Genomic DNA, 23,456 nt, shown 5'->3' with positions numbered 1-23,456 from the left:
CCCCTCCACCACTGCCCTCCCAGCTCTTCACCAGTCCCTGGCTTAATGCAAGAAAAGACCAACATTTCTGCCCAGGTGGAACATTTATTAGCATTAAACATCCAAAGCCCTTCTCTTCCCTCCAAAAAAGTCCCAGGTCCCTCTGCCCCATTTCTGAAACAAGCTCTCAGGCTTTGGCAGCCTGAGTCACTCCCAGGGCTGTGAGCTGCTGAATCTTCTGGCTCATCATCTCCATGACAGCTGTGGGGAAAAAAAGACCCTGGTCAGGTGCTAAAGGGGAGAACCCAGAGTTAAAGAAAAATGACAGTGAAGTTTTAAGGACAGGTAGACGACCAACTACAATTAATAAAACTTTGAACAGTGATCCACTGTGGGGTACACACACACAAATTTAGAGTCTACAATGTGTCAGTAAATATGACAACTACTGGGATATAAAAATGAACAAAATGCAGTATTAAATGAATCAGACATAACCAGAAAATTATAACGTGGGAAAGATTTTTGCCTTTGGGACAATGGTTCTCAATCCTGACTGTGGAAAGAATCACCTGGGGAGTTTTTTGTGTTTTTTTTTTTTTGAAAAAAACTGAACCCTGGAAACCCTGCCTGCCCTCAACCCCACCACCACCACCCAGGTTGACTTAGTTGGTTTGGAGTGGGCCCAGGCTTTTTAAACTCCTTGAGTGATTCTAATGTACAGCCAGGTTGCAATTGCTAGTACTTAGGGCTATATTTATTTCTTGTGCGTTCATTTACATGGATCTCCTCCCTCACTCCATCCCCATGAAATAGGAACTCTGCAAGAACACAGGCATGAATTCCTTCCTCTAAATTTCTCAAGCACCCAACCCAAGTATCTACAAATAGTGGGTATGTAATGCACAGAATCTAGAGAACAACACATCAAGACACCAAAGAGAAAGACATGGTTTTAATCCAGCAAAGGGGACACCCCCGTGGTTCTCAAGGCAATTCATGTTGTCTATCATGGAGGCAGAAAGGGTCAAGAGGTGCCCATACCAAGCTTACCCTGTTTCATGGCATGCTTCTCCTGCAGAGCTGGCTGGATTTTCTCCATTTGCTTCGTGAGAAAGTCTATCTTCCTCTTGAAGAAGTCCTTAGCATCCTCAGCTGTCTAAAAGGTCAGAGGTGGATGAGGGGTTAACAGGACACCCCATGCTGCATTCTAAATCTTCCCCTAAACTCCCTTTCCCTGCTTAGAGGGGCATCCACATGCTTCTTTCCACTCACCTTCTCTACATAGTAGCCAGTTCCCACATCGATGAGCACGTGTTCCACATCATGTAGCTTCCCAGGGACATACATCTGAGAAGCAAGGATTAAGGAAAAACTAGCCCAGCATGAGTCATGATTCCTTATCAGCAAGCCTGCTTGGCCTCCTAAGAACCTCTTTTGCTAAAAAGCTACAAGGCACAGGGACTGAATAATCTGGAGGCCTTAGAACAACATCTATAAACTCCAAATGTGGAGAGACAGAGAAGTTGGTTCCTTATGGAGAAAACGACATACACTGAACTACTCTCTTGCCCTGATCCCATCCCCCACCCTCCAAGCAGTGTTTACAATTCTTCCCATTAGTCCCTCCAGAGAGACTACAGTATTTTCCTACTGTAAGTAGAGTAGTAAAAGTGAAAAGCCGGTCTCACTTCCCCTCAACACCCCCAACCATGAACTAGTTAATTCCTGATGGATTTAATGTTCATTAGTTAGCCAATCCCTACTACATTGCTATTTCCGTGTTTCTGTTTTAGCTTGTCAGTTCTCAGACTGCAGGTGCTGTACTGTGGTAACCTGATCATTCAAGTAAAACAATCAACAGGTAGCCACAATCCAGGTTTCTTAGTAACAGTTTAGGAATTAAGAGCCACAATTACGCTGAATTGAGGATTAATAAACAGAGCCAACTCCCTTGTTCCTATATTCTACCCTTCTATGGCTTATGTCTTCTAAGTTATTAGTAAAAGCGTAAACCACCAGTTTTATCTCCATGTTAGATTATATCCTCAAACAGCAAAGGGAAATAATCACACCTCAATTCTACATGCTCTTTGGTGCTCACAAGGCATTAGCTGCATGTCGGCCCCAGGTTATACATAAATAGGAGAGCTGGGCATATAGTAAGTGTTCTCAGAATCATGGGGGCACTCTGGAGTCATCAAAACTACACGCCTTTTTTGCGGAGCAGGGGTGAGGGAGAAAGGAAAGGGCAGGGAGTTCCTGTAGAAAGGATACAGAACTCGTCAGGGGGACGAGTAATTCTTTCCCTGTGAAAACAATTAAGACAAACATCTGGGGAAGGTTGGCAGCTCCAACCTTAAGAGGTTGAAGGGAGTTCCTATATGGCACAGCGCAGATAGTATGAAAAGAACAGAAACGGGCGGCAAGAGCAGAGGAATGTCCCGTACATTTCAATTCTGGATAGGTAACATGCAAAGGGCTCACGCTGCAGTACATAATACGTAATGAATTGTTTTCTCGTCTCACATAAGGAAGACTGGAGTAAGGGGCGGGACGAGAGAAGCCGGCTCACCACATCCCCCAGGTTGCCTTCGCGCGCCTACCCCATACCCTCGTTGTGCTTGTTCAGCACGTTCAGACAATCCTTGGCTTCCACATACTTGGTCTGTACCACCTTGAGCTGGGCAATGGACGTAGACAAGAATTCCACTTCCTACAGAGTTCAGGAAAGAGGGTCAGTGCAGGGACTGGAGGGGGGGGGGGCACCGCCAGAGAAGGGGTGGGGGTTTCGCAGGGGAAGAGAAGCCTTCCAAAGTGGGGAGGAATGGGGGGGGAGAGGGCGTACGCGTGGACAGGAGGGATGTGAGGCGGGAAAGGAGTATCTCTGGGGCCCGTCCCCACCTGGTCCAGCTGGTTCTTGAGCATTTCCAGCTGCGGTAGATTCAGCTCGGTGATGTTAACCGACTGCGCCATATTGGGAAGGAAGACTCAGAAAGCGGAAGCCGGCTTCGCGAGCGACGCTCTAGCTGTCCCTCTGCGCATCTCGATGGCTGTGCCTGGAGGCGTCGCTGCGCCAAACATCTCTATGATCCTCCGTCCCGAAATGGAATCTCGCCTTGGATTAGAGAAGATAGCCGCACGTTCTTTTCATAAAACATCCCAAGCCTGGCGTAGTCAAGTTGTAGTAAACAGGACTCCTGCCTTCAAGGAACTTAAAAATCTTAAAAGTACTCAGGCTGTAACCACAATATTGCAGAGCAATGCTTGCTACTCCACGTGGGCGGTATAAACCCAGTGACTGACAGGCAAGGAAGACGCCTGTGAAGTTCTTGGGTCAAGGGGAGTAAGTAGCATCGGGACAGTGGTGCTTTGGGAAGATGAAGCAGGAGAGTCTGTTGGTGAAGAGAACAATAAGGAGGCAAGTTATCAACCAACTACAGCACGAGGTTTATTAGTAAATACAATGTTTTACCATGTGCTAGATGTGAGGGATACATGAATGTGTTCGATCAGTGCTTCTGAGATTAACAATTTAATTGGGGAGCGAAAAGTCACACATAAGCAGCAGACCACAGAATCTGAGGCCAAACCAGGCCCAGCTTTGTCCTGTGGTTTTGCCCTTCTTCCCAATACTCTCAGACTTGAACTGCAAACTGTTCCGTTTACAATACCACATAGTGGGAGGAGAGTGGAGAGGCACCCGTCATATTCAAATGTTTTCAGATGAACTACACAAAACAAGGTTTAAGTAATATGTCTTTATTATATTAAAGTTAAATTAAAAGATAATGTTTCATATAAAACACTGGGGGAAATCACTTAAAATATTTATCCTAAGGGTTAAATCGAAGTATGGGAGGTAGAACAGTCATACGGCTTCTATCAGCAATAGGACAGCTCCAAGGAGTCACCGCAGGGAGACAGGCAAGCCATAGGCTACAGGTGCAGCCCCAATAAGATACTTGAGTCGGGGAGCCTGGCGGGCCTGGTTGACATAGTAGAGAAGGGGGGCTCCTGGGCCTGCTCCAAGCCAGCTCTGCAGCAGTGCCTCTGTGTAGCGGTCGATGTCACGGTCGGTCACATCCCAGAGGTTACCTAGAAACAGGGGACTGGGAAAAAAGAAGGAAGAAGTACAAAGGGCTCTAAGACAGAATATATAGGAAAACACGATTGATGGTGGTGGTGGGTGAGTAGAGGACTGAGCCAATGAGGAAGTCCCTTGGCCCATAGTTCTAGGAGAGAAGATGGCACAAGGGCCCAGGCATGTCAGGGAACTAGGATGGGAGGAAGGTGGGGCACAAGGGGAAGGATTTAGGGTTCAGACCTGGAAAGAACCTGGGGTTGGGACCTAGGATGGGCTTTGCCCCTCGAGACTCACCAGCCAGCCATGATATACTTGAGCACGATGCCAGCGCCCTCCAGGTTTCCATGCACAGCTAGGGCTGCACTGCTGCAGCCAAACAGCAGGGCCACCGCCCGGCAGCTCAGCCTCAGGACAGCCTGCCCATCCAGAAAGCGGGCACCGGCCCCATGCCCTGCATAGCTAAGGCAGAAGAAGCTGAGATGAGTCTGACCTAGCTGTACTAGGCCTCTGCTTGTCTCCAAAGGCATCCTGAGTCAGCCAGGAGCTTTAAGCCCCAAAGCAAACCCAAGTGATACCCTCCTCTGGGACTGCCCCTGCCCCCACCTCCCGGCCCTAAGCACTCACATATATAAGTCATGCTCCGTCAGGGCCGCCTGCACCTGTTCTGGGCTTGGCACCTCCCCAATCACCCCTTTCCAGCCAGCTTCACTGCAGGGAAAAAGTAGTAAGAATAAGGGTCATGTAGTTAAGAAAGAGGGCGGGAGAAGGTGGGCTGCAACATCTGATTCTAGAGAAAAGGACATGTTGCCCCTATACATTGTCTCTACCCTTCCCCACCCGCTTTCTTACTCTTATCCTCCTGACCTGCTAAAATTGGCTCGAAATTGCTCCTCTGTGCTTGAAAGGTTGTTGTGAGGGTTTAGAACGTAGAAGGTACTGCGTGGATCCACCCCTTGGCTCAGCACTGACGAGGCCCCAGACTGAGGAGGAGACACTGGTGATTATGATCCTGGTCCAGCCAGATGCCCAAGCTCCAACAAACTGCAAGCCCCGTCCCACGGCTCATCCACTCCTAGGACACTCTCCTATCTTCCCCCAATTGCCAATCATCCCCAGTCCCCACTCCTTGAATCCCACCTCTTTGGTGATGGCGTAGCTGAGTAGGAAGCGAAAGGAGGGCAACCGAGTGACAGGCAGTGCCCGGAGGCTGGGCATGCTTTCCCATGGCAGCTTCTGCAGGTCCTGGGCAAAAAGCACTCAGAGGTTTGTCCCGAGCCGGGTATATGCAGAAGTGAGAAGGGGCGTGGGGATGCGTTGGTGCCCACTGCCCACCAGACGCTGCCCCTCTGCCTCCTAGCTCCTTACCTTGTCCAGCACTAAGACAAGGTGCCTATTGCTTGGTACTTTCTGCCCCTGTAGACGTCCTACTGCCTCACTCAGGAGCTCTTGGGCTCGCTCTGGCCGGGCAGGGCACAGCCCGTAGGCTAGGGCCTGAATGTCCTGAGGGGTGAGTCTGCTGGCACCACTTAGCATGACCTGAAGGGGAACAGTGGTCAGTGAGTGCCATAGCTCCCCCATCGCCACTCACAATGGCAGGTGGGAAAGAACTGTCTAGCTTCCTCCCCTTCCCTGATTTCTCAACTCACTTTCAGCAGAGTGGGGTCAGGATATTTCCAGCCACATTCCTGCAGCAACTCTTGCAGGTGGTTGGCCTCCTGGGAGGGGCCAGGGTCCTCACTGGATGGCAGCAACAGCCCCCTCCAGCAGCCCAACACATGCTTCTCTAGGGAAGTGATGAGGGCCTGAATGAAGAAGAACCGCACCTCCAGTCAGAGAGGAAGCTGAGTTTCTCTCCCCGCAGACACCAACATTTTAGAGATGAGGAAATGGGTTTTCCAGTAAATAGGTTTGCCATAAAAGGCAAGAAGTGGAAACATTTTTCATTCGCTGAGACCCTGGGGGAGTGTAGGTAAGATGATTTGTTACATATCACTATGTTTTAGCAACTATGAACAGGTGGGCAATGAAAGGTAAAGCCAGGAAGCTGATACTTGGGCTTAAATCCTTTTTCTTGTATGTACCTTTAAACATTCCATTGCCATAACCTTCAAGTTTTGGGCCTTTGTTTAAAGTCCTTCCCAAGTAACAGAATTTTTTATTTAGGCCTCCACTTCCAGAAAGGACTTGAGGTAGCTCAGCACTGACCTGGCACCCTTCAGAGAAGCCCCCAGGCACGCACAGGTCATTCCTAGGGTAGGCATGACCCCACCCCACCCTGGGAGCACACACCTCCATCCTGTGGTCCAGTTCTAGCCGCCCTGTCCACCATTCTCGCTTGTCAGTACAGCTGCTGTTCTCTTTCTGTTCCTTCTGGATGGCATCAAACTCTTTGAGGGCCGAACTCAGAGGAAGCTTTGGGAGATGGGATTGTGAGATTTCTACCTGTTCACGTGAGCCCCATCTCTCTGTCGACCGCCACAGAAATATGAGCAGCTTGACCAGAGGCCTATCCCAGCCCAACTTTGCTCCCTAGACCCGGAGACCTACCTTGCTCTGGGCAGTGGGGATCTGCACAGTGACCGGGGGACTCTCTTTTTCCAGCCGGGTCAGCAGGAGGGTGTCACCCACTGTTCCAGGCTGGAGGGTGGCCAAGGCCAACACACACACAGTCACCCCTGACACACAGAACAAACCCAGAATCATTTCAGCTGTTACAAGGAATGCCCTAGACAACTCTAAGAAGCCTTTCCTGCTCACTGGATTTCAAGGTGTTCTCACAGCTCCCTGGGGACACAGACCATGTCTTGTACTTCTTTGTGTCCCTCACAGAAATGAACAAAGGGTGCTGCACAGAAGGAAGCACTCAAATCATGTGTTTCATGTTAGCGTAGGGAGACCCTGGACACCTGAACTTATCCGTGGAGAAAGACATTGAATTTACTGGTAACTCAAAGTTGAGGTTAAAAAAAAAAGACTAGATTTAGGGTGTGCCTGTTTGGTGAGAATCACAAAATGACTAATCAATGAAAAGGTAGGACATGTCTTTTCATAAGGATCACAAATCTATGTGAGCTAACTAGTACCTTAAACACCTTCACCCAACTCTTCAGTAAGAAGATGAATAAAAGGCCAGGAGAACCAGCCAAAGCCAGCTACCATACCCCTGGGGATCAGAGCCAGGCGCTCCCGGAAACTCTCCTTCTCGGGCTGGGGGAAATGGCCAGACCCTGACGTCCTGAAGGAAAAGAGGCGCTGGATGCGGGTCAGGGGGACATCTCCAGGCCTCGGCTGGAGGCTCAGCCCCTGGAGCTGCTCTGCTATTTCGAGTGATCCTCGGTGCTTCTGGGCCTTGCTGCAGGCAACACAGAAGGGGTGAGTTCTCCCTCCTTCAAAATCTGGACCCTCTGTCCAGTCTGCCCAGGACAAACCTTAGGAATGGTGGGCACTCACCTTAGCTGCCTGTGGAGGTGGGTGAGCAGCTGGTGGCGACAGGTGATGGAGACAGACTCAGTGATGAGGAAGGCAGTGGCATAGGGATCCTGCTGTCCCAGACACAAGGCCAGGAAGCGGCAGAGGTGAGCATAGAGCCCGCTAGGAGGGCAGTGACTGACCCCACGGAAAGCAACGCTCAGTGAGTCATAGATGGAATCCAGCGTAGAGACACCTAGAGAGAGGTCAAGATACTTGGCTATAGATGAATCCCCCATTTTCTAGCTGATAGGAACTTGCCAAGAAGGGGTCCCTATCTCGTCTCCCACTTGGAAAGTAGCAGCCACCACTTACGAAGGGCAATGTGCCAAGTAGGGTGCTGTGCACCTTACATGCATCACTTTGCTGTCCTCCCCAAACCCCACTTTACAGTTAAGTCAATAGAAGCTCAGAGAGGTTGAGTGACTTGCAAATAGGTAGCAGAGGACTAGAATTTAAACTAGAATCAAAGGCTGCAGATCCAGGTGGGGATCTAAAGCCAGAACCAAGACAGACCGGAAAAGCATTGGGATCAAGAGACCCAGCGGCGCAGCCCTCTCCAGGTGACCAGACCTCACCAATGGGTACCGGGGCGGAGGGGCGCTGCAGCCGAGGACGGAGACCCTGGTCGCGCTCTTTATCTGGGCACAAGACGGGCAGCTCCTCTTTGCTGGAATCCCGTCTCAACACCTCACATTCTCCTATGGCTGCGTCAGGCCCTGGAGCTGCTGTCTTCCCACCTGGGGAGAGAAGATGACTTTTCTGTGGAACAACCTCCTTCTGCCATCCCTTGTTCTCCCTGCCGTATCCAGTCCAGAGTCAGCAAGAGAACTTTCTGCACTGTCTTTGGCACCGGTTATGTCTTGTGCGTTGGTCCCAGGGCAGCCCCCTGAAAACATATGTACCTTCTGCCTTCCACCCCTGCCCTCATACCTGACGTTAACTCTTCCCCGTCAGAGCCCCTGAGGATCTCAAAGCTCATTTCCATCTGGTTGTCAGTCAGCTCCTCCTCAGGGATGGTCCTCCTAATCTCAGGGCTTCGCTCCTCACGATGCCCAGACGCCACCTTCTTGGGCCTCCGGCTCCTGCCACTGAGGCCCGAGTGCCCAGGGGTACCGCCTGGGGCAGTCACTGCATCAGTCTTCCAGCTTGGGCCCTTCCGAGCCTGGCCCCGGCCTCGGCCTCGGCCCCGGCCCCGGCCCCGGGGAGCAGCGCCCCGTCTCTGGGCGCCCTCTGCCAGCCGTGCCTCAACTGGGTCTTCCAAGTCACTGTCATCACTGAAGATTACCTGCGATGGGCGGGAAGGGAGAAGGGCCGCGGGGCCTTCAGTGATATCATCCGACAGCAGGTGGCGCTGTGGAGGCACCAGCACAGAAGCCTTTGGGGAAAATTTCAGAACCTCCCACACAGACTGCCACACTCAACCAGGGGCAGTAACTCCTGGGTGCTGAAGGAGGGAGAGGAGAAGGGACCAGAAGATGAGGAGGGATGAAAGGGGAAAGGAAGCGTAGAGTTAGGGAAAGTGCCTTCTGTCTGAAACAAAGGTAGACTTGGAAGCAGGTCTTGCTGTGGAAGATGTAGGGATCCTGCAGGATAACAGGAGAGCTCAAGGTCCCATCAGTCCCTGGGAAGCTGCTCCACAGACACCTGCGCTGCGGAACTCTTCTCCAGGACCACCCAACACCAGCACCACCCAGCCAGTCCTACCTCACCTTCAGGCGGGTCTGGATCCTCTGTTGTACTTTAGGGGCCTTGGGAATCTCAGGCTTGTTCTTTGTAGGGGAGACTTCCTCAAACACGGTGAAAGGGACACAAGGGCCAGCCTGCCTAAGCCGGCCTGGGGGCTTAGGTGTACAGGGTGGTCCTCCACCTTCCAGACCTTTCAGAGAGGTATTATGGAGGGGCAGGGTAGCAGAGACCACTTGCTGGCGCCCTCGTCCAGAAGGTTTTTGGTTCCGAAGCTTAGAGGACTCTGAGCCTGGGCGGGGCTTTACTGATGGTGGCTGCCAGCCCCAGGAGTTTGCAAAAAGCTGCGTAGTGCAGCAGCTGAGGCCAGCCAGCTTTGCAAGGGCCTGAATCAAGAGCAGGCTGGCTCGCCAGGGCTCCAGGTGGGGTATCCGTGCTGCCACAAACTTCAACCCTGACTTCAGGACTTTCTCCAGGCTCTTGTTTGATGGCTGGCTCAGCCCCTCCTGTGCCAGCTGTGTATATGCCTGAGCCAAGATCTCATCGAAGAGGCTCGGGATGGGGGAGGTGGTTGCCTTGTGATTCAGGGAATCTTGTAGAGCTTGGGTGAGGCGCTCAGTGGCTGCAGGGCAACCCTTCAGGACAACCTGCAGCAGATCCAGACTCTGGGCCTGATGACCCATGGCTAGTCTCACCCGTGCTGTGACCAACACCCAGCGTAGACAGACTGCCGAGAGGACAGGGCTAGCACAGAGCGAGCAGTCACAGGTGGGCAAATGGGTCAGGAAGCCAGGGCTGGGCTGGGGCTTTGTTTTCAGGATTGGGGAGGAGTTAGTAGCAGGTGCTATGGGACCAGGCTCCTTGGACAGAGTGGCCACCAGTTCCAGAGCAGGGCCTCTTATGAAGAGCTCCTCTTCTGGGAGTTCTGGAGGACAGGGGACCCAGGCCTGCTGCTTCCCCTTCTGCAAGTGGACCTTCTTCACAGAGTCTGGGTGCTGGGCTAGTCCACAAAACTCTGAGGAAAGAGCAGAAGAAGAATTACAAAACTGGGAGCGGCCAGATGGCTCAGGCAGTTAGAGTGCTGAGCTCCTAATGCCGAGGTCAATGGTTCGATTCCCACATGGGCCAGAGAGCTGCGCCCTCCACAACTAGACTGAGAACAACAGCTTGAATCGGAGTTGGGGGGGGACGGGGGAAAAAAAGGAATTACAAAACTGGGAGAAATGATACCAAGAACTTCCTGAGCTACCCCAGGGCCCAACTCCCTAATATAAGTGTAATTTACCTACTAGTCACTCATATATATATATTACTGTACTAACACACTAAGTATTAGTGGCTTATTTTTTTCAATAAAATCCCTAATGTTTTCTTCCTTTCCAACAATGGACCAACACAGCCCACAAAGCCCCCATATCTGCAGCTCAGAAGGATGCATGCATGGCTCAGGAAAGCAGGCCAGTACCAAGAGGACCAAGTCTTAATCCTGGCTTCTGCCCCTGATTAGCCCTGTGATTCTGGCCCAAAACAGTGAATTTCTCAACTTTCTCATTTTACAAATGAAAAAAAAAAATAAATCTATGTTCCCACTTGACTTCCCAAGATTTTATGTGGGTCAAATGAAATTCTAGAGATATGGTTGCTAAGAAAAAATGCACCATAAATGCAGTATTTTATTCTGAGCTTAAGCCTCCTGAGGACACTACATTTGTGTTGTCCAATACAATAGCTACTAGTAGCCACACGTGGCTACTGAACATATGAAACGTGGCGAGTGACTGAGAAACGGAACTTTAAATCCTGTTTAAATTTAAATAACCAAAATGTATTAGCACGGAAAACTAGAACCAGGTAGGGTTAGTTCTGGACAGGCTATCTGAAGGAGAGACATCAATGGTCTGATTGAAGTAAAGGGAGCTTTGCCCTGGAATCAGAAGTAGGGAACCAAACCTTGCCATATAAAGATGTGCTATACAGTGTATGTGTCACTCTCACCACTGCCCATGGGCACGGGGGCATGGCTGCTCACCTGTGCAAGACTCGAGCAAGAACAGAACCTGCCGCAGGTCCGATTGACAGAGGTCAATGTCATTGCGTGCCAGCTCCAGCTCCCCCTTCAGCACCAGGAACAGGGCACACCTTGTGGGGAGAGGAGATGACAAATAATTAGTGGAATCATTTGTTTTCCTGGAGAGTCTTTTTGCCCCTTTCCCAGGCAGAGCCATCAGTCTTTTCCAGCCTCCAAAAGGCTTTTACTTCCTAAAGTTAACTTCACTGCTCCCTGGAGAAAACCCTCTATACTACTGACTCAAACCAACTCATCCTTGTGCATAAGGAAAGGATTTCCCAAACTGCATTCCTCAAAAAAAAGGGCCCTGTGGGCAAAGAGATTTAGGGAAACAAATCTCCTTTTTACATATTTACAATGTGTATTAACATATTGGAGGACATGAGAAGTCCTACAGGAAATAAAAATGTCTAACGTTGTTTAACTCAGCACTTCCCACTTATTTAGCCATGGAATACATTCTTCGACTAACCCCTCCAAACATAACATGTTAACCTGTGGAATAATTTGGGAGCCCATGGTCAAGGCACAGGCACTCACATTCCAGAATCAGTACCTTCTTGGGCCCTGTACTCACTGGCGAGGTAGCTGTAGCTTCGTTGTAAGTTTCAGGGCCTCCAAGCAAAAGGCCTTGGCTTCGCTCACACTACCCAGGCGGCCCAGGCGGGAGACCAGCTTCTCTGAGCAGCTCAGCACCTCTGTCAGCACCTGCCATTTTTGTACTAGATTTTCACCTGTAGCAAAGGAGAGAGACCAGACCATCATTGCTCGTAGCCTGGATCCTCTGGAGACAAAACTGCCAGCCCCACCATCTAGCCTGTTTGTTCCCACAGGGCCTTCCTCTCCTCAGACTCACCATAGTCTAGAAACGGTGTCTCCACGGCTGTTTTATGAATCGAGAGCACATCGCTGCCCATGAGCAGGAGGATGATGCTTCGCAGGAGCTTATGGGAGTCGATGAGGGCTATCTCAGGTGTCTGCCAGCCTGTGCAGGCGAGGGAGGGCAGGACAAGGAGAGAGATGATGTGGCCAGAATATCCACCACCTTCAACTACTAAGATAACAAATGCAAAGCATGCTGCCATTCTTTTCCTTCTGCACCTAAGGCAGACAGAACCAATCAATCACAGAACTCTTTCCCCGAGAGCACAAGGGGTCTCAGAATCCTTGTTGGGATAGTATGCCAGGCAGTCACTAGACAATCGATTAGCGTCAGTGGGTGAACTGAAAATCATCTGCTATCCTGGGCCTACTCTGGGTAGCCTCTAGTTAGGCTCATTCACGCAGTTGGACAGCAGAAGGGACAAAGGCTGACAAGAGCTGATAGTGGACAAACCGCACACATCAACCAAGGAAGGCTATCCACCCTATGCTTTCACCTTGGGCACAGAGCTGCTCCCACAGGGAGGCTGAGAGGATGTCTGATGAGAGGCTGAGATAGACTGCCACCAGCTGCAGGGCCTGGACACGCAGCAAGTACCAGGCCTTGGATGACCTCTGGAGAGCAGGGTCCCGAAGCACAGACAGCAACAGAGAGGCACCCTCCGTCACCTGGAAGAGCGAGGGGGCCAGAGCAGAGCAGTGAGGTCATAGGCTATTTAGAGTGCGAGGGGCCCCTGGAGATCATCTGGCCCAATGCCCTGCTTTTAACAATGATAAAACCTGTAGAGAAAACTAGAACAGAGAGGGCACAAGACTTGGCCAAGTCACTCAGCTATTTTGTGAGAAAACTCAGGGCTTTTGATCCCACTGGATTTCCAGTCTAAAGCTCCAGTGTCGTCCCAGTTTCTATTCAGGGAGACTTTCCCCCGAGCCCCTCAGGAAACTGGAAAACAATGAAAAGGAAAGTATCTCTACTAGAGGAACACTGGTGAACAATTCATTGGAGGGCAAGGCTAGGAAATAGCACTGCTTCTCAGGGTCAGGAATATTCTTTTTAGCTCCAAGGAAATCTCAGAAGGCAGACAAATATCTAGAAAATCCTAAAATCCTTCCAATAACTAGGATCTTCGGGTATAAGAAAGTGAGAAATACCTTGTGCAAAGCATAGTAGAGCTGACTTCTCAGTAGGTCACAGGTCAAGGAAAGGAGCAGGTATACGTCAGTAGTATGATCCAGAAACTTCAGACTTGATTCTGCCTCTTCCAGGTGTAACTAAGGGAGCAATCAGGGGGTGTGTGAGCATGAGGTGAAGAGCGACATTAAAGCATTCACAAGCAAAATGCTGACCACATCCAATTAAATATTATGTCAAATATTATAATCTGCACAGGAGTTATTCACTCACTCACTAAAATGTTCATCGAGTACCTTTCAGTTAAACACTATGCTAGAAAGACAAAGCAGAATAAGGAGTAAGCAGGACCTTTCAACCAATATCTTGCAATGCAGTGGGGATGCAGGCATACCTGTGTAATCATGATACAATGCCATTAGTGCTACGGGGACACAGAGAAAGTGGTTGAGTCTGCCCTTGAAGAAGAGGACATAAAAAATGCTTTATGGGGCTGGCCCGGTGGCTCAGGCGGTTAGAGCTCCATGCTCCTAACTCCGAAGGCTGCCAGTTCGATTCCCACATGGGCCACTGGGCTCTCAACCACAAGGTTGCCAGTTCGATTCCTCAAGTCCCGCAAGGGATGGTGGGCTCTGCCCCCTGAAACTAAGATTGAACACGGCACCTTGAGCTGAGCTGCTGCTGAGCTCCAGATGGCTCAGTTGGTTGGAGCACGTCCTCTCAACCACAAGATTGCCTGTTGGACTCCCGCAAGGGATGGTGGGCTGCGCCCCCTGCAACTAGAAATGGCAACTGGACCTGGAGCTGAGCTGCACCTTCCACAACTAAGACTGAAAGGACAACAACTTGAAACTGAACCGCACCCTCCACAACTAAGATTGAAAGAACAACTTGACTTGGAAAAAAAGGCCTGGAAGTACACACTGTTCCCCAATAAAGTCCTGTTCCCCTTCCCCAATTAAAAAAAAAATCTTTAAAAAAAAAATGCTTTATGAAGGAGGGAACTATTGATCTTGAAAAGATCATTGATCTTGGCTTTGAAAAGAAAGTACAGGTTTACTGAATGAGAAAAAGGGCGGGGGGGAGAAAGGGTGTATTTAGGCTGGAGGAACTAACACCAAAGACAGAGATGCACAATAAAAGGAATATCAAGTAACTGGGACAGATTGGCATAAGGTTCATGGTGGGGAGTGACAAGAAAAAGCGTGAACTAGAATAATATTGAAGGTATGCAGAGTAATATTGAATGTCAACTATAATTAAATATTGTGTGTATACATATATATTCACGGCATATAAACTACGCATAGGGAATGTAGTCAATGGTATAGTAACAGCTATATACGATGTCAGAGGGGTAATAAGCTTGGAGGGGGTTATCACATTGTGAGGGATATAAATGTCTAATCATTATGTTGTTTTGTGCATGTGAAATTAATATAAAAATTTTTTTTTTTTTTAAAGGATGAAATACAAAGTAAAGGGTCTGGACAATATCCCTCAGGAAATGGAGAAGCCAATGAAATCCTTTAAGCAGGCAAGAGATAAGATCAGATCTATGCCTAAAAAGACCACGCTAAGATGAATTGGAAAACGGAGAAACAGGAAGGAAGGAGACCAGTTAGGAGACATCATAATAGTCCTAAAGTGAGCAAAGAAGCATCAACTAGGGCAACAGAAATGGGTGGGAAATACAGCATTGGCAGCATATGACTGGAGAAGAATCTCTCAGACTTCATAAACAATTGATTTTGCAGTGAGAAGGAGAAAGACACTTCCTCTTCCCACACCTGCTTCTCAATCATTCCACACTTAACAATCCTCCAGCAGAATGTGGCAGTAGGAGGCAGAGAAGCTGCCTCCCTTCGGTATGCTGTCTTTTCAGAGAAAAGATGGGTCACTACAGCCAGGTACCCCCGGCAGCCCCAGGCTGGACTGGCTGGGCACTCACCTGGGCATAGCTGGGACAGCCGAGTGTCAGGAGGAGCTGGGTGACATGGCAGGAGGAGCCAGCTGCCTTTGCGTGGTCCTCCAGTTTCTGGGAGACGATCCGTACAAGTAGGAGGACCTCCAGAGCCTGCAGGGGCTGGTTGGCCAGGAGGAGGAAGTTTATCCAGCACCTCTCAAGCCTCCATTTCTACCCTCTGCTCCCTAGCCCTTTGGGACTTTCGTCTGACCTCTGGGCCTGCTGGAATGTGGCTACCCAGACAGAGTAACCAGTAGCCATCCTCAGGGAGTCTGAGATGAGAGCAATGAGGGAGCCTACAAACCACGCTACCCCGTTCTGTATGAAAGCCCAGATATCAGTCATCATCAACAGTCAGGATGGACTGAGTGCTTACTATGTGCCAGGCACTGTGTCAAGAGGTTTACATGCATCAGCTTCTTTTATCTTCACAGCAACTCTAATCCCAGTTTTACAGATGAGGAAACTAAGAATCACATAGTGTAAGTTGCTTGTCTAAGTTCACATAATAGGTACGTGGTAGAGCCAAGACTCAAATCTAGGGCTGAGGCAGCTTCCCAGGCTCCTTGTGGTAAAAATACAGCCTAATGGCCCACAGTAACAAAGATCCTTTATGTGCAATGTTCTTTTCTGGTTTCTAATGTGGGGCCCACGTTTCTAAATGTGGAGTTCAGGGAAGAGCTTCAGGGAGTCTATGAAACATCATGACATTGCATGTCAACACGTAGAACTGTGTCTATAGGCACTTTTACATTTTTCTGAGCACATAGGTCTCAAATTATCTAATAATTAATATAATAATTATGGTTTACATTTGAGTATCCTTTTTATGTACAACATCGTCCATGCATTATCTCATCAAATGCGGACAACGCTCTGAGGTAGTATTTTTATTACCTTCATTTTAGATAAGGAAACTTGGCCTTAGAAGGTTAAGTAACTTGCCTAAGGCCATGTACTAATAAATGGTAGAGCTTGGATTTAAACTCATAGAGGCTGGTGATAGAGCCCACACGGGTTACTGGGCTTCTCAGCAGGTACACAGGCCAAAGGAAAAGCTGTGAGGTTTGTGGTCTGTGACGATGCCCTGCCTCATTACCTTTGCCACCAGCTGATAGAGGGCTGCTAGGATCTGTAGCGAGGCTGCTGTCTGTTGGAGACACCTTACAGCGGGGGCCTGCCCCTTTGTAAGCACTTTCTTCCACAGGGCCACAGCTTGGTCCAGGCATTTAGATTGAGCTGTAAGTCAGATGGAAAGGACCAGCCATTCTCTCAGCATGGGCCATCTCGAAAGAATGCTGCCTTCTCCATAACACCCTCTGCCATTTGTGCCCACCCACCTCCCAGCCTCCCTCACACCTGGGGTCCCCATTGGGCTCTTAGGAAGCCATAGAGAGACTACCCCACCATACTGTCCACAGCCCTCACCAGCATCTGCAGCCAGGTTGAAGGCAATGTTACTGGACAGGAAACGATCTTCCTGGAGTTTATCTTCATAGTTCAGGTCATTGACTTCAAATTCCTCCAGGTTACTAGGGGCCTGGGCTCTCCGATCCCGCTCAATTCCCTGGATGGGGAGATCAGGGTGAAAAACAGGGCTGGTGCCAGCTGACTGGGGGCCCGGGGAGAACAATCCCTGTACCTAGTGCTGCTCAGCCCCACGGCAGCCACACTCACTTCTTGCATCTTGGCCTCCAGGGTACAGATGTAGAGCCACAGCAGGGCCTGTGCTTTATCATCCAGAAGCTGATCCTCGGCCTGGGCCTCAGGTTTCACAGACTCCAAAAGCTGTAGGGCTTCCTGGATAGCATCCAGGGCAGAGCTGTAGGGACAGGATGCACTTAAACACGGCTTTCTGCAGGACAGCCGGTCTCACCCATGATCACAAACGGAAGGGGCTGGTCAGGAACATGGAGAGGGAAACAGGCTCTGCAAAGGGTCAGAGGACCTAGGGCAAGAAGCAAGAGTGACCTCCCCGCCTTTCCTCCTTACCAGTCGGTCTGCTGGGCAAAGTCATGGTAGCAAAGCACCTGAGCCAATTCCACCAGGTGGGTAGCTCGAGCCCAGGCCCCAGCCGGTGTCTCCTCGGGGATCAGCTCCAGCAGGTCACAGATAACGTTGAACCGTTCCTGCCCCGTGTCAGCCCGCACTGCCTTGTAGGCCTGCAGCTCCTCCCTGAGCAGGTGGGCCAGGGTCTCTGCGTCCCAGCCACTCAGGCTGTCTCGAAGAGTCCTGAAAGAGGATGGACTCAGCACCAGGGGAGCCCATCAAGCACGGAGCCTCTGCCCCTCTGCCAAGGAGTCCCAGCCTTGGCTTGCTGAGAGCTCCGTAAGTTTCTAGGCATGAAAGCAAGAACACTGCCTGTCACCACTGTTCCCCCAGTACCCAGCACAGCGGCTGGCATACAGTAGGCACTTAGTCAATAACGATGAATGGAGGAATCAGTGACTTTTTCAGATATAAGGACGAACGTGACCATGAGTACAAAAAGCCAGCCCTCGCCATGGGGTAAACATGGTTATCCCACCTCCTGCCGACTCACCTCAGCTGTAGCTCCTTGTCTCCAGCTCTGGCTGCATCCATCTTGACTCGGACCCAGAAGGTGACTGGCTCAGCCATGTGTTTGGGGCCACAGGGCTGCAGGGCTGCCAGCCACAAAGTCACCATCTTGCAACCCTCGGCCTGTTTACCCAGTTTCTTCAAACTCTCTACTTGTAGCCGGAAGCACCTGTGCAACTGACCAGAGAAAGGGAACAGACAAAACTGGAAGGAGGAACCAATGAGTCTGTATAGTAGGAGAAGACCTGGGTGCACAGGTACATATACCACTTGGTGGGGGCAGGGGTCCTGCAGCCACCACCCCTGCCCCAAGGCAGGAGGTACCTAACAACTAAATACCCTGGGTACTCTCAACCTGAGGCTTGAATCCATCCTACCCACATATTCATCTTCCATACCCTTGAAAACCTACTCTTCTTCCTGTCATCCTTCTCTCAACAAATCACCGGAATCAGAAATGTGAGGCCATCCTAGACTCTTCCTTTTCCCTCCCTCATAGCCAGTCACTTACCAGGTTGATCCTTGACTTCTTGCACCCATCAGCTCTTTCTATCCCTTGAGAAGCTGCCTCAATTCAGAAACCAACCCTTTCCTGCTAAGGCAGCCTGGATGCCCACTGTTGTCCTTGCACTCTATTCATTCGCCACAGTGATGTCAGAGAAACCCAGGATGGCAATCTGCTATCATGTCTCCATTTACATCATCAATCTCCCTCACGATGAAACCCAAAGCCCTCTACAACCCACCTTGCCTGCCAATCCAGCCAACTGCTCATTTCACAGGTATTCTTGCTTTAAGACTGTGGTTCTCACCTGGTTGTCCAAAGGACCACCTAGGGGAACACTTTAAATATCCAGATGTCCAGGCTCCAGTGCCAGAGATTCTGATGCAGTCTGATGCAATTAGCTTAGGGCAGGCATTAGAAATTTTTTTAATCACTCAGGTGATTCTAATGTGCAGCCAGGTTGAGAACCACTGGCTTGGGAAAAGCTAAATATAAAACGTGAGTCAATCAAAAAATTAAGTAAATAACAGTACAGGTGAGATCTGGGAAAACACTGCCTCAGGTACTGTTGCCAACACGTTAGGAACACGTAGTTCCTAACACCCTCCTCTAAGACAGGGTCCTGGCCAAGCCTTTTCATGCTCCTCAAGCTCTCTCCTTCCCCCAACATAACCTCCCCTCCAGCCCTCATACCTTCTCAGGAGACACCTCAGGATAGGTACCTGGCTTCGCCAAGCCCAGGTGCTGACAGAGGGGTTCGGAAATGGCACAGGCCTCGGCATAGAGCTTGTGACTATAGAAACTGTAGGCCAAGTTACTGGTGTAAGAGGCTGCAAGGGAGAGAAAGGACCGTTGACCACAGGAATGGTTCCCACTGCCCTCTCCTGTTGGAAGCAGTAGAGAGAAGCTCAACCTACAGTCAGCTCACCAGCTTCCAGATCAGACAGGAACTCCTATTGCTAGGGAATGAGAAAGGAACGGCACTCCCCTTCCTGCTGCCGGTCAGCCCAGGACCCCCATTCCATTAGGTAGACCCACCCCAACCAGCCACTCTGCACTCGTTTCACAAGAGCCGAGTCCTCTTTCCCACGCAGGGCCCATCTATCTTCATCTTGCTCCAAAGGTCAGGATCTTAGAGGAACACTCGGCCTGTCCCTTCCCTCCCTCTCCTTCCCTCATCCTGCTGAGGCCGCATAGCCTCCCTGCTATTCCTTGAACACACCAGACCCCCTCCTACCTTGAGACCTTGGCACTGGCTGTTTCCTCTGCCAAGGATGTCCTTTGCCAGGTGCCTACATAGCCAATTCCCTCACATCCTCCAAGTTTTGCTCATGTCACCCTTCAATGAGGTCTACCTTGACAACCCTATTGCTTTAAATGGTAACTTGCCCACCCTCACCCATCCTGAACTCCTAATTCCCCTTCTCATCCTGCTCTAATTTTCCTTTCCCCCATACTTCTTACCACTAACATGTTGGTAATTCAATTATTCTATTGTTTATTATCTTTCTCCCCCAACCAGGATGTGGTTCCAAGAGAGCAGGAATCTTTGGTTTTGTTTACTGACAAATCCAAGTACTCAGAATAGTGCTTAGCACATAGTTACCCAATAAATATTTGTTGAATAAAATTTTACTAAATTTTAGTTTACGCAGCTTCTTGGATATCAACACAGATGGTTGAGAAAAAAAAAAGTCAGTCTTCCATATTCTGTGCAAAGAATTTTCATACTAATAATTCTTATGACTTCTGGTGATACTTCCATCTCTATGACCACTGAAAATATGAATATGACAAGTTCTCCAAAACCTTCCAATGACTGAACTCATTAAGTTTATATGACATAAACTAAAGGGCCATGCTTTTTGTAAAATGAAGGGGAAATTTATCATGAAATACAAAAATAGGCAAAACTATGCTGGTAGGATAGTGGTTGCTGTTGGGGAGTGGTGACTAGTAGGGGTTACAAGGAGGGATTTTCCAGGGTTAAGTCATGTTCTGTTACTTGCCTAGATGTTGAATACAAAGTAGGTACACTTTGTAAAAAAATCCATCAAGCTGTACACTTATGATGTGAGTACTTTTCTGTATGTATAGTTCAATAAAAAGGGTCGGGAGATGTATATGCTGTTGGTTTATAGATACATTGCATATTTCCAGAAGGATACATAAGAAATTAACCACGTTAGTTGCCACTATAGAGGTCAACCTGGGTGACGAGGATCAGGAGGGAGAGAGGCTTTTCACAGTATCTGCCCTTTTGTGCAATTTGAATTTTGAACCCTGTGAATGTTTTACCTAGTTTTAAAAAAAAATGTAAGTTACAAATGTTCTTTAAAATTTAAATACATAGAAAAGTAATAAAGTTGCACATCAGACACAAATACCAACTCAGATTTCAAAATCAATGAGAAAAAATTTGTGTCCGCTATTGTAAGTTAGCCTCATTACTTCTCTTCTGCTGTTAAATATAGAGTAACTGATACTTACAAACTTCTTTTCCGTTGGCTCCTTAAACCATAAGGAGCCCCTCTGGTGGTCATAACCATCCAGCAAGTGCTGTTTGCCTGCCTAATGAGTGGTGACCCTCTCAAGAACCCTGTTATCTGGGCCCCAGGGCACTAACCAGTCATCCCCAGGTAGTCAGTCAGCTCTTGGCCTGACAGATCCTGTAAGTTCTCTAGCATCCAGACAACAGTAGATTTGCAACTGTCCGCTAGCTGGGCCAGGTCAGCCAAACCAGTTTCCTGAAGGGACAAAAAGGGCTTGTGGGTGAGAGGAGACATAATAGGTCCAAAGTGACATCCACCCCACTCCATACCCATAGCCAAAGCAACCCCAAAGCCCTACAGAAGGCAGTCAAGCAACCCCTGACCCTAGAACATGTCTAAGATTTTTGATTCCCAGACGGTACCTGACAGCCTTGGGCAAAGTCATAAACCACCACAGTGTAGAGGTGAAGTCCCTGAAATCGCATCTGAACAAAAGACTGCTGCTGCTTGGAGGAGTCCCCACAGATCTGAGGAAGGAAGGGGAAGGTTGGTTTGAGGGACAGAGATAAAGCATGAGCTCAAAGCTAAAGACTGGCTCAGAGTCCTGGAAAGCTGACAAAGCCCAGAGAGTAGGAAGGACATCAGGAGGGGCCACTGCCCTCTCAGGATAGACTAGGCTACTTGCTGGCTCATCAGGCAGAGTCCAGAGAGCAGCTTACCAAGGAGGGAGCCAGGGCTTCCAGGTCTTACCAAGGACCCTAGCCTGATAGTGCACAGAACCACATTCCCATACTACCTCTAGGTCCTTCACTCACACCATCCTGCAGCTGCCGAATGAGGGAGCAGTACCCGCCAAGGAAAGCAAAGAGGCCCCGAATGGCATCAGGTCCATAGCGCCTCTTGGTGCTCCGCTCCAGGCCTGAGAGGAAGAACTGGCAGCTGTCATACAATGCCCGCAGTGGGGGGGATGGTGTCTCCATACTGCTGTTCAGGACAGCTGATGCCTTGATCAGAAGCTTGGCCACCACCTGAGGTCCTCCCTCCTGGACCTGCAGCAGTTTTACCCCCAGCTGGCATAGCTGGAGGCTGGGAGCCAGGCTGGTTTTCCTTAGGTAATCTTGGGCCTTCTCTACTGCCCTGGTGGCCTTGGCGTAGAGGCGGCTCCAGCAGAGGCGACGGCAGTGTTCCAGGGTGAGCTCCAAGAGACAGAGGGCCTTTGGTGGAGAAAGAGGACCAGGCGAGTCCCCTTCACCCACCAAGGCTCTGATCACATGCCTGGAGAGCAGGTCATCTAGGAAATCAGCATCTGCTTCATTCAGACCATGCCCACTGGCGTCAAACAGCTGATGGGCAGCTACCACTCGACAGGCTGTTGGAGAAGCAAAGTGGGGAAGCTCACAAGGGGTCCTTTCATCCTCCAAAAGTACTAGAAAGCTCAAGGCCTTCAGCCGAGCAGAGTGTGCAGCTCGCCGCTCCACCAGAGCTTCTGCCGCCTTCCAAAGCAGAGAAAAACTGCCCTGAGCCACAGCCTCATAGTCCTGGGAAGCAGCTTGGTGAGAACACTGCACCAAGCAGGCATGGAGGGGCTGAGCAAGCCGGAGTGTGGCCTCTGGGATTCCCTGTGCGGCCACATTCCGCAGAAAGATGAAGAGAATTCGCTCTAGGTAGAGGGGTGGGCGCTGGGGGTTGGACACCAGGTAGCCATTGCAGGCCAGCTCTGCCAGCTCCAGCAGGCTTCCCAGGTGCCTAGGGCAATCCAGTTTGGCAGTCAGCTGCTGGTTGCAAGCCCTCAGGATGGCATCACAAGCTTGTCTCCTCTCAGCATCAAATCGGCAGCTGGGAGAACCAGCTGGAAGCATGGACAGGAACTCCTAAGAGAAGAGAAAGATGTGAACAGGGCTACCAAAAGAGGGAACGAGATAGGGTAAGAAACTAGACATGAGGTTGCTCAGGAGATCTATTCATCTGGCTCTTCAAATAAGGCAAAAAAACAAAAAAACAAAAAAACCAGCTCAGGTGCATCCCGAGGCAGACAGCACTCCCCACCTTCAAGTCAGGCAGCAACGCTTCAGCCTCCTTCGGGCTGCTCAGCAGAGTCCCAAAGTTGACTCCTTTGAAGCTCCTCATGGCGCCCGAGGGCTAGGGGAAAGAAAAGAGACGGATTAGAGAGGGCAGAGAAGATTCGTAATGGGGTTAAATGAAGGACGGGTGAAGGGCTTGAAGGCCGCGGAAGAACAGGACAAAAAATTCGTCAAAAATCCTATCGGGAAAAAGCCCAGGCCAGATGCCAAGGCTCCCATTAGAAACCGACGCTTCCGCTTTTTCTTCCTCCCGGCCGATCCCCGGCCTCACTACCCATACCATCACCCCAACGCCCCACAGGGAGGCCTCCGACGAGCTCTTCAGCGACTACCAGGATGTCCCGAGGTCTCCCGACACTCCCTTGCAGAGTCGTCCCCGACTCTTCCTCAAGTCAGCGTTTGGGACCCCATTCACCTCAATTTGTACACACGCTCACAAGTCCCTTCGGTCCTTAGATCCAGAGGAGTCTCCACCTTCCCGGGTCTAAGACTTACCCGCCAGACGTATTACTCCTCAAGAATCCAAAATGTAACCTTCGTTTACGCGCCAG

The 23,456-nt window shown here is 50.0% G+C and overlaps 2 protein-coding genes across 3 annotated transcripts; both read right to left on the bottom strand.

Annotated features, from left to right (window-relative positions):
- Positions 1–64: 64 nt before the first annotated feature.
- Positions 65–3,038, bottom strand: PFDN5 (prefoldin subunit 5). The gene is made up of 6 exons (XM_033116865.1): positions 2,884–3,038; positions 2,593–2,695; positions 2,257–2,288; positions 1,255–1,329; positions 1,033–1,138; positions 65–240 (listed from the first exon to the last, which is right to left on the bottom strand). The coding sequence occupies exons 1-6, from the start codon at positions 2,953–2,955 to the stop codon at positions 167–169; spliced, it is 462 nt and encodes a 153-aa protein (XP_032972756.1). The 5' UTR covers positions 2,956–3,038; the 3' UTR covers positions 65–166.
- Positions 3,039–3,768: 730 nt separating this feature from the next.
- Positions 3,769–23,456, bottom strand: ESPL1 (extra spindle pole bodies like 1, separase). 2 transcript variants are annotated; one of them, XM_033118668.1, is made up of 31 exons: positions 23,401–23,456; positions 22,871–22,963; positions 21,640–22,695; positions 21,247–21,351; positions 20,959–21,079; positions 19,026–19,162; positions 17,811–18,004; positions 17,261–17,500; positions 16,946–17,090; positions 16,697–16,835; positions 16,368–16,507; positions 15,254–15,388; positions 13,323–13,442; positions 12,668–12,839; positions 12,145–12,273; positions 11,866–12,022; positions 11,250–11,359; positions 9,247–10,235; positions 8,468–8,822; positions 8,113–8,274; positions 7,517–7,730; positions 7,228–7,418; positions 6,614–6,741; positions 6,356–6,478; positions 5,713–5,868; positions 5,432–5,602; positions 5,204–5,308; positions 4,931–5,046; positions 4,691–4,774; positions 4,361–4,525; positions 3,769–4,091 (listed from the first exon to the last, which is right to left on the bottom strand). In XM_033118668.1, exons 2-31 carry the CDS (start codon positions 22,949–22,951, stop codon positions 3,890–3,892), a joined length of 6,342 nt encoding a protein of 2,113 aa, XP_032974559.1. In that variant the 5' UTR covers positions 22,952–22,963; positions 23,401–23,456; the 3' UTR covers positions 3,769–3,889. The 2 variants fall into 2 exon arrangements, with proteins under 2 accessions (XP_032974559.1, XP_032974560.1); XM_033118669.1 differs by having other exon boundaries at positions 23,321–23,401.

This window comes from Rhinolophus ferrumequinum, chromosome 10, assembly GCF_004115265.2.
Source record: "Rhinolophus ferrumequinum isolate MPI-CBG mRhiFer1 chromosome 10, mRhiFer1_v1.p, whole genome shotgun sequence".
Lineage (NCBI taxonomy): Eukaryota > Metazoa > Chordata > Mammalia > Chiroptera > Rhinolophidae > Rhinolophus > Rhinolophus ferrumequinum.
The sequence above is the reverse complement of the archived record's forward strand: the minus strand, read 5'-3'. Positions and strand labels throughout refer to the sequence as shown.

Bases quoted from the DNA above. Each gene is read 5' to 3' on its own strand.
- PFDN5 (XM_033116865.1), bottom strand. From the start codon at position 2,955: ATGGCGCAGTCGGTTAACATCACCGAGCTGAATCTACCGCAGCTGGAA. The intron at 2,696-2,883 runs GTGGGGACGGGC...TGAACTCTGTAG, and splicing joins TCAAGAACCAGCTGGACCAG to GAAGTGGAATTCTTGTCTAC. The intron at 1,139-1,254 runs GTGAGTGGAAAG...CTGACCTTTTAG, and splicing joins CTGGCTACTATGTAGAGAAG to ACAGCTGAGGATGCTAAGGA.
- ESPL1 (XM_033118668.1), bottom strand. From the start codon at position 22,951: ATGAGGAGCTTCAAAGGAGTCAACTTTGGGACTCTGCTGAGCAGCCCG. The intron at 11,360-11,865 runs GTGAGTACAGGG...TCTCCCCACAAG, and splicing joins AAGCTACAGCTACCTCGCCA to GTGTGCCCTGTTCCTGGTGC. The intron at 5,869-6,355 runs GTGTGTGCTCCC...TTCTTCATTCAG, and splicing joins AACTGGACCACAGGATGGAG to GCCCTCATCACTTCCCTAGA.